Raw genomic sequence first — 13,650 nt, forward strand, 5'->3', positions numbered from 1 at the left:
GCGGGGCCGCCGCTCCCCGCGCGCCGGTTCCGGTTTAGCGGCGGGCGCGGAGCTCTCGGGCCTCGGCAGCCGCGGTGCCCGGGCGCATCATGGCTGCGACCGCGTGGATACCCACGGTAGGCAGGGGGGCGGTCCGGACTCTGCCTCGCGGCGCCCGGGACGCGCCCCGGAGCTTGGTGGCGCCTGAGGCGCGGCCGCCTGGCCGCAAGGTCGCGGTGCCGCCGGGCCCTGGCAGCGCTCCGAGGGCGAAGGGCCGCGGGGCTCGGGCCGAATGGCGGCCCCGCGGTGCTCGCGGGTTCTCTCTCTTCCTCCTCCCCGGGGCGGCGGCGGGAAGGGACCGTGGGGGCCGTTACTCGAGCGGGCCGGGCCGGGCCGGGCCGGGGGGGCGCCGCGCCATCCCTCGGAGCGGCCTGCGGGGAGGTCGCGCCGTAGAGGTCACAGCAGCGGCGGGACCACCACGGCTGCGGGCAGCTCCCGATGCGCGGCTGGCAGACAGCGCAGCCTGGAAACGCCATTCCCACGGTACCAGGCACTGCAGATCCGGATGGGGAGAACTGCTACCGGGCTCTGGCTGGCGGCTTTCTAGCCCCCACACCTGTCCTCTGGGATTTACTGCTCTTGAACCATTCGGAAATGCAGGCCTTATCCCGGGGCTGTCACGGAGATGCTGCTTTTTGCTTTGAGTAAATGAAATTTCTTTTGCACCTTTAAATAACAGCCTGCTAGAAGCAAAGTCATTGAGGCCGCCCTATTTAACCTATCTGCTAAAAAAGGAAGAACTATCAAGAGCTAATCACAACACATGACTTTAAGGTCAGAATGGATCAGTTTTCCTTAGGTGGATTCTTCGCTGGTGTTACCAATGTTGAACTTAAGTATAACGTACTAGGCCCATGATTTCTGACAAGACAGACTGTGCCCTTTCCAGGGTTACTCTGGAATGTGAATCCTGATTCTGTATGCAGGAACTGTACCATGAGAACACTTGCACTCTACAGTCCACTTCACGTTTCCGTTTGATTGCTCTGCCTTTATCCTCAACCATATGGCTTGCTTTGGTAAACACTGCTTGCCGGTTGCAGTGACCTTGTACATCTCATGTGGGGCTACAAGTAAAAATAGATCTATCTTAGATTACTTCTCCCCCAGTGTTCATTACAATATACATGAGAATTATATTGTTTCTAGTTGTTTCTGTTGGTGCCAACATAGTTTATTCCTTTTGCCATACACCATACCCATCAGTAAAGATAAGAAATAACAAATACAAGTGGGACAGGAGAGGAATACAAATTGTCAAAGTAATTTCTGGCCTGATAGCTGCAGACAGCCTGCATATGTGAGTATGGCAGAATTGAAGTAGTGTAAGTCTCTGCAGTTAGAAGTCTTCTGGCTCTTAAGTCACAGAGGCATCAGTATTCCTAGAGAGGAGGGTAAGATTGGGAGGCTGTGATTTTTCTGCAGATTAGGGATTTTGTCCATGGTGCTCAGTTGGGCAAGAGCCCAAGCTTAAATAACATCCCAGTTTTGAAGCTTAATGCCAGTTCAGAATACTCAGAAAATGTAATTCTTTGACTATGCTGTGTAAACTTGTTGCTATGGTGAATTTCGTCTTTAACGTGCATTTCAGTTCCACTTTTAAAAAACCGTCAGGCAAGCAGAAGGCAACAGTACAACACCTACAGATATAAAAGGCAGAAGAATAGAATCCACCACAGTTTGAATGGAAGAAGTGACACTAATGTAGTTTTGGAAACATTACCTAAAATGTGTAAAGATACTGTCCACCCAACTGCTACCAACAAAGCATTTAATTTTTCACTTTGCTTTCCACAAATCTTCATCTGTAATGTATCATATATTTAGTTAGAGTTCCTGCAGCCTGGCTTCCAACATGTTGTGTGTGAGGACTTCAGGTAGGGTGCAGTGACCCCCATGCAGGAGGGGAACGCGGCGCAGGGCAAAGTGTGGCTGTCCTAGGCTCGCCTTGTGCTAAGAATACCCACGAGGCGATGCTGCACTGCAACTTGGCAAAGCACTGGGTACTCTGGTTTCACTTGGATTTTTATACTAGTTTGAGATAGGAGATTTAAAGCAATATGACTTTAAAAGGCAGATTTGTTGCAACATTGTTAAACTTTTAAAATCCCATTTGTGCAGTAAAACAGGATCTTTTTGGTTTGTACTTTTTCAGGTTTCTCGATTGCTAGGTGCTTTCAAAAACCAAAAAAAGGTGACCAGAAGTTTTGGTAATGCTGTGAGTATAATAGTCCCATTTTTTTCTTTTAAGAAGTTTCTCAATAAACGGGTTTGGAAATTTATAAGATCACTGTTGTTATTCTTATGTTCCCAAAAAATAAGGGCCAAACAAGTGAACATGCATGCTCTTAATGCCATCCTGGATTTATATCAGTTAATTACTGTCATTGGCAGTTGCATATCAATGTGGGAATACAAAAGGCTCTAGCAAAAGATAGAAGTGGCATGGAAAGTTTTCACAAAATATGGACATAAGCTAGTCTTCTGAAATTCATCTGGGAATGGACAAATATTGGACAAAGTAGAAAAATTGTTGAGAACCTTCTCATTTTCTTTCTTTTGCAGACTTCCCTCTAAGCACTAGATTTACTTTACTGCTGCTTGTAGAATTCCTTGCATCTAAAATTCTGCCTTTTCAAGGTCCTCTTTAAACTATCTTAGACATTGATTGTGTATTTCCCTGTAGATGTTTTACCTTCTTTATGTGTATGTGTTTCAAGTTCCCATGGGCCTTCTTTTCAATGAGGGCAGAAGCAGGGCTCAGCACCCCTAAGCAGGACTTAATCTTAAAGAGGAACCGTGGCTTTTCAATTTTAAGTTTTGTAGAACAGCAGGTACAACAGTTAGAAAAGAAACTGAAGGGTCACTTATACAGTATAAAAATCAGAAGGTGAGGCACCCCTGGTTCTGTTTATAACACAACTGTTCCACACTCAGGTGGAGCCCTGCAGTGCTGTCAGACAGCACAAAACTACTCTGGAGGCATTCCGTCAGTGACAGCTTGCTCAGCAGCAGTATTCTTTTATCGGAAGCTCTGGTTTTTTGTTGTGCAAAGTGAATTTCTTTGGCTCAAAAGTTAAAAAATCAGACAATATATATTGGAAATTCTGCCTTGTGAGTTGGTTCTATTGGGGGTTTTTCAAATAATGTACGTGAGCTGCTTTTTTTTGTAGGTAATAACGAGCCCTTAAAAACTGTTGGAATTCTTTAAAGAAAACAAAATGAGCTGGAGCACATATCCTTAAAGCAGTGATCATATTTTTTTTTTCTTCAAAGCAGAATACATTCTTCCCCTGCTATTCATTGAGCCTGGGCTGTGCATTTTTTTTACCTGTTTGATGATGATTAAACAAACAAGACCAAGGACATTATGAGAGGAAAATAAGTTGGTATTGTTAAAAATGTGTCTGAGATTTTTAGGAGGTCACTTGAGAAGTTTAGCTTGGCATGACCTTTTTTTTTAAGGTGAATGTAGCTTTTCATACATGTAATCATTTCTAGCATGTGCCAGTGTTATGCGGCATGTGGATAATATTGTAGACATATGTGGAACGGAGCCATAACTAGGTAATGGAACTTTCTCTCCAGATTTCCAGAGGAAAGGATGCTAAGTTCATTAATTTCAAGGAGTACTGAGCTGCCTTTCACATTCAGCCTCTGTTTTGAAATAGGAATAGGTAGTAGGCAAATTTTTAAACAATTCTCTCAAAACATTTGCACACTCCTTTGGAAAGCAAGCTAGTCCTTCTCACTTCTGTCCAGGATGCTGTTCTTCATAGTGAATATTTGGAAAAGGAAATTTTTTTTTGTTTTCTAATAGTTACTTTGTTCCTACAACACACAAAAATGTTTTCTATGTAGAAAACAAACATTCATTTGTTGTACTACTGATATTTCATCTAGGTACAAACAGTAACTTTAATCCCAGGAGATGGCATAGGACCTGAGATTTCTGCTGCTGTCATGAAGATCTTTGATGCTGCCAAAGTAAGTCGTATTTGTCTTGCTATAAGCATTGTAAATTTAACTGCAAGAAGAAATATTAATTAGGCGTATTAAGAAAAGCTTTATCTTTAGCTTCCAAGAGATTAAGTCATATTTAAACTATTAAAACTTCTTTCCAGTAGAAAGAGTTTGAAGCTTCAGCTAATAAAAGACAGGAATGTGATACCAAGGCAGAGCTTGAAACTGTTAGCTGACAGAAGAGTAGAGACTTGAGAGGAGATGCTGTGTTTAATTTTTGGAAATACAAACTCAATGTCATGTGAGATCATCTTGTTGATGTAGTAATCCTGAGCAACTGATAGAGGATGTTCTTTCATTCATTATGACTTTCAGTGCAGGTCAGAAGTGTGTGTGAAAGGACTGGCTCATTTTAGCAATCCAGCTGCTGTGCTGCCAAACACGTTAACTTCAGTGATATGAAAACTGACTGTACCCAAGAACAGTTCTCTTACCTATCTGAGAAACTTCACCAGAACTTGTCAAGTTTCCTGGAAAGGAAATACAGCTCTTCAGGCAAGATGCCTGTTAAATTGTTCCACATTATTAACAGCACCCAGGCATCTTCCCTTTTTATTAGAACTATCCAACTTGGATTTGAAAATGTGAAGTTCTCTTTAATTATGTTGTATCTTTTCCTTTATGATCATTCCTGATGAAATGAATGGGTAGCAGTCTCCACTTAGACTCCTGTGGTGAATGCAAATTCAGAAAGCATTGTGGAGCATGTGCTGATAACAGATACATATCTATGTCATGTACTGTCTTCCAGGCAGTAGGGATGATGAGTTTTCAATGAATTCAGTTTTAAAATGTTGTATCTTGTATACAAGGAGCTCAACAGCTCTAAAATCTTGAAAGAAATAGGGCATGTGTTGCAATTCTAACAAATTCTGTGTGTATGACATCTAGAGTTGCATTCAAGTTTATGATAATTTGCTGCTCACACTATTTCATTTTCACTTAATTACATTTTTTAAAAATTACTTTAATTCAAACATCTCATGCTTACCCTTACTCACCAGAGAAAATCCAGGAAGGCCTGAACAAAATTCCTTACACGCCTTTTTGTGGAAAGAAGGTTAAAACTTGAAGCAAAACCATTACGTTTAAGTTAACATAGAGTGTGTATGTTTAGGCACCTATTCAGTGGGAAGAGAGGAATGTTACGGCTATCCAAGGACCAGGAGGGAAGTGGATGATACCTCCAGATGCCAAAGAATCCATGGATAAAAACAAAATGGGATTAAAAGGTATTTTAGGGGTTAATACAGAGATATTAAATACTGTTGTGTTTATCATGAGTCTGATGTAAGGCCAAAGTTCTTCATCCGTAGCACAATAAAATGGGTAATTATAGGGGACAGCCTGTCAGGTAGTTGTCTGTAATCTTGAAACAGTCTTTCATTTCCAAGCCATAAGTTTGATAGTTTTTGTAGTTGAAGGTGAGTACATACCAACCTTTGGACTCTCTGCACAAGGCATTTCTAAGGTACACAATAGTATGCAATAACTATATTCCTATAATGAGTAGTATCTTTATATGTGTTTAATGAAAACATTTTGTAAAATCTCTTCCAGGTAAGGGTGGCAATTTGGCCTTTAACCAGCTGATTAATGTGCCTGTGCAGTATTTGACAGCACGGAGAATTCCCACGGCATTCCAGCATAAGGGTTAGACTGGAATTTGGAGATCCTCTGTAGGAATCCCACTTGACCTAGAGTTTCAGCTCTCAGATCCATGGAGGGGTTTATTTTCTTGTTCATCCTTGTGTGTATTTTTTTTTCTCTAGGGCCTTTGAAGACCCCAATTGCTGCAGGGCACCCGTCGATGAATCTGCTGCTGCGTAGAACCTTTGACCTTTATGCCAACGTGCGTCCCTGTGTGTCCATCGAGGGCTACAAAACCCCCTACACAGACGTGAACATCGTCACCATCCGCGAGAACACCGAGGGCGAGTACAGCGGCATCGAGCATGTGGTAGGTTCCTCAGCTGCTGCCTTCCTGCTGCCTTTTCTGCTTCAGCACTGCTAACTTTGCCCATCTCACTGGGGTTCAGTGGGATTTTTACATTTGGCACCCATAAAAAAGTTCATTTGTTGTGAAAGGCATTCTGCCTCACTCAGAATTCTGCTGCTTGGTTCCAAACGGGAAGAATTACACTTACACTGTTGATGCAACTCCTCTCTTTCAGATTGTTGATGGGGTTGTGCAAAGCATCAAGCTGATCACAGAGGAAGCCAGCAAGCGCATTGCAGAGTTTGCTTTTGAATATGCCAGAAACAATCAGAGAAGCCACGTGACTGCTGTGCACAAGGCAAATATTATGTATGTTGACACTTCTTTTGAGAAAAACAAAACAAAACAAAAATCCCCAAACATTTAATTCCAAATAACTTCTTAAGTCTTACTCAAATGTGAAACTTCTGTTGATGGCACCAGGAGTCAGTAAAATGGGAAAAAAGTCAAGTAAATGCCTCCTAAGTAGAATGGGCAGTACTGACCTGGTATTGACAGGGCTGAGATAATTATGTACCAATGTTCTTACTAGCAAGTTGGTAGTAAATTCTTCCTTCCAAAGCTCTTATTTTAGAAGTTTTTACATAAGGAAAATGAATTTTAAAACTGAGGATGAAAGTGGCTGGTGTCTTTTGCAGCTTCCATACCACTTTATATGAACTGAGTCCTAACATGTGTGATCCTATGTGACACCACCTTCACAAATTCAGTAAACCTTTCATAAATGAATAGAAGTCATTCTGAGAATTATTGTATGCCTGTTAAACCACTGATACAGAAATATTTTAAGAGGGATAAATGGTCACAATTAAGTTTCTGAACTCTAATTAAACCTCTGTTGCATGCAGTTTTATCTTTGGTACTGCTTCCTTACAATAACTGCAGTATTCTCTTGCTTATCTAATTGCAGGAGAATGTCTGATGGGCTTTTCTTGAGAAAATGCAGAGAGGCAGCAGAAAACTGTAAAGATATTAAATTTAATGAAATGTATCTGGATACTGTATGTCTGAATGTAAGTATTTATATGTTTTAGTTGTGGTTATTTTTTTTAATTTAAATTCTGAACCTTAATGAAAATATACTTCCTTCTAGATGGTTCAAGATCCATCTCAATTTGATGTGCTTGTTATGCCAAACTTGTATGGTGACATCCTCAGGTATGGAGATTTTCATTTAAACTCCCAACATATAAAATACTAATACTTTCCCAACAATCACTGAGGTCATATGCAAGCCAGATGGGTGATCATCTTATGCATTCAGACTTTTTAAAACTGCATAAATCAGATACTAACTGGGCAGAAAGGATGGCATTATTACCCTTCAATTATTAATATACTGATGGGAGGGGCTATATAATGATAATGTACTTATTAGTGAAAAAAATCTGTTTCTGCCTATGAATATTGTTCAGATGGGGCAGAAGAGAAATTTCTCCAAATGTGTAAAGAATATAATGGCTTACACTGTAATAGAGAATGAATTCCTGGTTAGATATTAGAGAAAAACTTTCTCATCCTCAGCACTAAAATAGATTGTGTAGGATGACTGTGGGACCATGATGTACACAGGGAGCTCATAATCCAGTTAAATGAGTCTGCATAGTCACTGAAGAATTAAATATGTGGCCTCATAATATTCTGCTAGCTCTTGGTTTATGTATTACTTTTCCTTACCTTCAAATTAAATTTTATATTTGAATAACATTAATACTAGAGGTACTTTATGTCTTGAAGGCAAAACCCATCAACACGCATTTTCCATTCTGTAAAATTATTAGGTAGAGTGTAAATTCCATTAAACAATTGTAAAATGAAGTGTTTTGATCCAAACTTGTAAGTGTAAAATGTAACGTAGTTTCTCCTCACATCTCTACGGAGAGATTGAGAAAAGAGCCTGAATCAGAATTTTTATTTAAATGTTCAACTATTTACTTCTTAGAATCCATCTCCTGGTTTTGTACAGATAATAAATTTAAAGGTAACTTAAATATAAGAAGAAATGGTTCTTAAAGCTTCTTTTAAAACAGCACTATCTCTGTGATAAGACTGTCTATCTAACGTGTCTTATCTTCTTGCTTTAAGAATTGGTAAAGGAGTGAACAGGGCCCTCATAGCAGCTCGTACACAGTTAACTGAAAGAGGTCAAATCAGAGGAGTCTCATCATCAATACCATTTCACTGAGTTCATTATCACCCATTTTAAAGTTCTCATAGAAATTCCATAAAAAATTTCATCATTCTAAAACTTTTCAACAAATTTGATTCTGTTCTTCAAGAGGGCACTGTCACCACTGGATGAGGTCTCACCTGTTGGTCTAGAAGTATGAACAAAATGCCAAGCAGGTTCCTTAGACTGTATAGGTCTGAATAGGCAGAAGACAATCTCTTTAAGCATTAAATACCTAGAGTGACAAATGCAGACTGTATGCAGTTTTTCCCCAGGCTCTATGCAACTTAAGATAATTGGTTTATTTTAGCTTAAAATATTATTCTGCAAAGTCATCCAAACTTTTCTCATTGGTAGTCCTAAGCTAAGGATTAATTTAGCTTAGTATGAGTTAAGTTGTGGGCAATAATTATGGATGGATGTGAAAATACCAGAGTTTTGAATATACCAGCTTTGTTCATCAATGTGTTCAGCTCTAAGGAACCAATATGATGACAATAGGCACAGTTGGTTTGTTCTTCCCCATGGTAATTTTGGTGGAAACCAAATGCAGATTGCTTATATCTGATGATCTGCTAATGTCAGATTTGTGACCTGCAGGCTGTTGAGTAAAGAGAGGGGGGAAAAGCTAGTCTAGTGTCACTTGGAAAGTGTTCCTTAAGGTGCACACAATACACTACAAAACCACCAGTAACTCACCTACCTGAGCAAAATTCTTCCACATTTTTTAGAAGGACTTTACATAGGAAAAGTTGTTCTGGACCTCTTCAGAGGAAGTAAGATTTTTGTATAGTTACAGAGAACTGTACATGACAATTAGTTTTTGAGACTTCTACACATATTCTGTGCTTCTAGTACTTTTCGTTGTGCCTATGTCTTATCAGGTTTATTCTAGTATTTGGAATTTCCTTTTAATTTTCCTTTATTACATTGTCTTCTGCTAGTAGTTCTAAGAATTTTCCAATGTTCTGATGGGGTACAGGTGGCTAACAGCATGTGTTCTTTCTCCATATTATTCTCAGACTGTGCAGGCGTATAAATTAAGTTTAGTTGCAATTGATTGATAAAAATATTTTAATACCTTGCAGAGAGGCAACTGTATATGGACAAACTTGTGGGGTTTTTTATTTGATGGTTGGGTTTTTTTCAGTGATTTGTGTGCTGGACTCATTGGGGGTCTTGGAGTAACACCCAGTGGAAACATTGGTGCCAATGGAGTGGCCATTTTTGAATCGGTAAGTCTTGTTACACAAGGCAGAGCAGTAATAACTTTGTCTCAACTTGAGAATCTAAAACTTTTCCATGCCATACAATGTGGCTGACATTTATCTAACAGTTCTTTGTAGAACTCTTTTTTACTGGGAAGATGCTCAAGCTTTAGCCTGAGAGACTGGTTAAAGTAAATATTACATGTAGGTTTCTCACATGTCCTTTTTTTGACAGATACTTTACTTTCCCACTTTTTCATAAGATAAATACTCCCTATGAAATAGAACATGAGGGGCACAATTTAAATTATTAAGTGATCTAGTTTTCCCTTTCTGATGTCTTTGAACTGAATTGTTTTGGTCCTTGGTATCTCCTTTCCACTGACTGTATCACAGCAAAGTCAGTCCTGTTTTAACATGCTGCTGTGCATGAAGACCTATGGCTCAGGTTGCTTGCACAGACTTGAACTGCCTAAGACATTTTAATCAACCTAATGACATAACAGATGGGTTAATTCTCATTTCTAGGTTCATGGAACAGCACCAGACATTGCAGGAAAAGACATGGCAAATCCAACTGCCCTCCTTCTGAGTGCTGTGATGATGCTGCGCCACATGGGACTACACAAACATGCCACAAAAATTGAGTCAGCTTGCTTCGATACAATTAAAGATGGAAAGGTAACATGAGGGTGTGCAGAGAAACGCAGTGAATTAAAATCATTGTATCAACGCAAGAATTAACTTGGAAGAGTCACACCAGAGCGAGAGATGGCCTGCTGAGCTGGCCTGTTGCGTGAGCAGTGTCACTGTCCTTCTCTGATAGTAATTATATTATCTTTGATGATATTAAATCTGCCCAGCTCAGTAATAAGGGGATAGGCTGTAGCATTCCTTTTGTCTCAGCAATGCTCATCTTACATTTCCACAGCTTTACGAACTCCAAAATGGTGAACTGGATGGCTGTTTTTCAGGAAGGGAATGAGAGTTTTAAGTAACTATTAGCATTTCACTTATGAAGTTTATAAAACATACAAAGCATATATAATGAAATCTGGATCCTGAAGGACACTCATTTGCCTTTCACAAGCTAAATCATCCACTTTGCTTATAGCATTTCAGTCCTGTAATACTTCTGTTTCTGTTTTTTCAGCTCAATTATCTTCTTTTTTTAATTCTTAACTGCTTTCACTCATTTTTGACTACAAAAGAACAGTTTTTATCCAGTATTTTCTCTTAAGATTATATATGTTTCCTTTTGGAAGTGAGTGTCTTCAGATTCATGACTCAAATGGGATATTGGAGGTAGGGGGGCTCATGCTCTGTAATTTGACAAATTTTTGGTCTTACCATTATTGGTTCACTCCTCTACATTGATGTCCATCTCTTGAAAACATAGTTGGAAAGATCCTGAAGATTGCAGTTAAAGAGGATTAGCAGCCAGTCATGCTGTTTCAGTTATGTTAGGCAGGACCATGAGAGGCTGCTTTGTAGTTAAAAGTAACAAGAATGCTGAAACCAAAAGTTTTTATCATTTTGTAAGTTTGCAGCTATCTTGCTGTGTATAGGAGCCAGTTAAAAAAAATCTAAACTTACAACTGAATAAAGAGGTGCTCCAGTAAAGTTCCCATTTACTGCTCTGTAAATGAAATCCTCCATCTGCAGGTCAGTAGTTCCTTGGAAGATAACGGTACAAGTTTTGTGACATGGCTACTTGTTTACTAGTTACTTATAGTGTTATATGCTCACAATGGAGAGAATCTTTTTAATTGAAAATACCCCATAATGCAATTTAAATTACAAGATCCTAAAATAGTGACCTTGATCACTTGCTATTCCTCCCTTCCCCATAACCAGTAATTAAGATCTGTGTGAGTGCCATGTAGGTGGGGAAACTAATGATTTTAATTATCTCCCTAGAGTGCTTTAATCTAGATAGGTTGCACAAGCAATGTTGCCCACTTTTTAATTTTTATTTTACTGTCTTCATGATGCCAGACAGTTATACTTGATGACAGAGACTTTTAACTCTACATTTTCTATCTATTAACTAAACTAAGAAAACTTTGAGAATTGTTAACATGTAGCATTAAGAGTTATGTGTGCTTGTTCTGTGTGGGTTTCTTTAAAAAAAGACCCAGTCTTTCTGAATGACTCTCAATTAGTTGTCCTTGTGCTGAGCCTTCATATATGAATTTTACCTCCGAAGGACAAACTTCTTACTGAAGATGTAAATACTTAAGCATTAATTACACCATTAAAGGACTTTGTAGAGCTTTGACCACACACTTTCTTCCTGTAGTTAAGATAAAATCATGTTCAAATCATGTTCAAATCTGATAACATTAGAAGTACTTCATGTATACTCAGGTCTTCTCTACCTGCACAGTCCTTATTGATGAAGTCTGTATGGGATGCAGAACTCAAACTTGATGTATTCTTGCTCACCTTATTTACTATCCATATACAACATACCACAAGATCATCTAGAACTGTTCAGAGACAAGACTGGCCCCATAATACAATTCAGTAATATTATTTTTTCTTTCTTTCTTTCAGGTCTTGACAAAAGACTTGGGAGGCAATGCCAAGTGTTCGGAATTCACAGAGGAGATCTGCCGCCGAGTACGGGACAAAGACTAAACTTCCTTCATACTCCTGCTGATAACTCTGGAAGGACACGTCACACAGAGTACAATATATGTAACCTGGTATCTACATGCATATAGTTTGCTTATCTCGAGAGCAAACTTTTTAGCTGAGGCCTCTCCATTAATAAATCTAGTCCAAATGGCTAAAGATGATGCTTGTGCCTGCTTTCGGTGGACTTTTCCAAGTGCTTTGTCTTATTTATTTTTTTTCTATCTGGTGAACATTTTTATGTAAGTGAATTCTTTTATTGGCACTGTAACTGTCTAATCTTCTTCATTTCAATTAGAGGGTTTTACTTTCCAAATAGAAAAATTATGCAAACAAACCTGTAACAGAATTAGTGAAATATAAAAGCACCTTAATGTTTGAAAAGATAGGTTTTCAGCCTAAGAGTAGCACAAGACGATCTTCATAAACAGAGACGGGTATAAAATAACTTAAAATAGCAATTTTGTGTTAGAAGCAATGAGAAAACCATTTTAGATACTCTGGTGATTCATGAAATACAGCCCTGCCCACCAAAGGCATGAATTAAGAAATACAAAACTCTAGAGATTTACTCTATTTCTGTATGTTAAAAAAAACTACAACCATTAACAAGGGGTGAGAATTAATGTTAAAGTGAAGTTATTTTTCAAATCTATATACCCAAATAATTCTTACCAGTTTTCCTCTCTGAAACACACTTTACAATAGAGTTCTAATGAGGGCAAACTGTACAAAATTACTTCTGCCATATATTGTGAGGGGAAAGTATTAACTTTGCAAATTTATACTAAATATTTCATGACTTCTGCTAGAATGTTTTTTGTGTTGTAGTTTTCTGCAGTCTGTTGAGCGTGTCTTCCTGTATTGACTAGTAATTTTATTCTAGAAACTCTGAATGTAAGGGACTAGTCCTAAATGGATTAAGACAGATCAGCGGTTTGGCTCTGGTGCCTGTGTTCCAGAAATACATTTCATCCCTATTCAAGGGGATCTGAAGCTATTTTCTCCTTGCTTACTAAGCTTAATGGGTGCAAAAGCAACTCTTTGCCCTCCCCTCCCCATCAGATGCAGATCGTCACTCGAGTTGCTCTGATCTGTAGGTATCAAGGTATTGCTTCCATTCCTGCACCTGACAAGAAAAGATATATTTTCAAACTCGTTAGTATAGCACAGGATTATCCCTACTGCCAGGAGCAGGCTTCTTACAGCTTAGTTCTATTCATAGAAAGTAACTAAGTGGAGTAATATCTATTAAGACTGTTTTGGGCTGGCTGTTTCAGAAGTAAAACAACTTTGGAGTAACAACTTCTCATGTCACTCTAAAGTAAGCACCCCAGCTTTTTCATACAGTCTAACAACATGCTGGAGGAGCTTTATTCCTCCCACACTCCACTTTTGGTGAATAGGACAACATTTCTTTCCGTGTTTTACAAGCTGCTGCTTCCTTGTTTCCTTCAGATTAATATTGTTAAAGAAATTCTGAATTACCATTGCGCACAAAATGGGGAAGAATAAACTTTTCAAAGTCCTATTGCTTGTTTTGTTTTTATAATCCTAGGCTACTGCTTTGT

The 13,650-nt window shown here is 39.0% G+C and overlaps 1 protein-coding gene across 1 annotated transcript; it reads left to right on the top strand.

Annotated features, from left to right (window-relative positions):
- Window positions 1-7: 7 nt before the first annotated feature.
- On the top strand, window positions 8-13,610 carry IDH3A (isocitrate dehydrogenase (NAD(+)) 3 catalytic subunit alpha). Its single transcript, XM_069025420.1, has 11 exons — window positions 8-116; window positions 2,195-2,257; window positions 3,943-4,026; window positions 5,180-5,294; window positions 5,835-6,022; window positions 6,237-6,370; window positions 6,972-7,074; window positions 7,155-7,219; window positions 9,382-9,466; window positions 9,968-10,120; window positions 11,999-13,610. Exons 1-11 carry the CDS (start codon window positions 90-92, stop codon window positions 12,080-12,082), a joined length of 1,101 nt encoding a protein of 366 aa, XP_068881521.1. The 5' UTR covers window positions 8-89; the 3' UTR covers window positions 12,083-13,610.
- The last annotated feature ends 40 nt before the right edge of the window (window positions 13,611-13,650 follow it).

Source organism: Aphelocoma coerulescens, chromosome 10 (genome assembly GCF_041296385.1).
Source record: "Aphelocoma coerulescens isolate FSJ_1873_10779 chromosome 10, UR_Acoe_1.0, whole genome shotgun sequence".
NCBI lineage: Eukaryota > Metazoa > Chordata > Aves > Passeriformes > Corvidae > Aphelocoma > Aphelocoma coerulescens.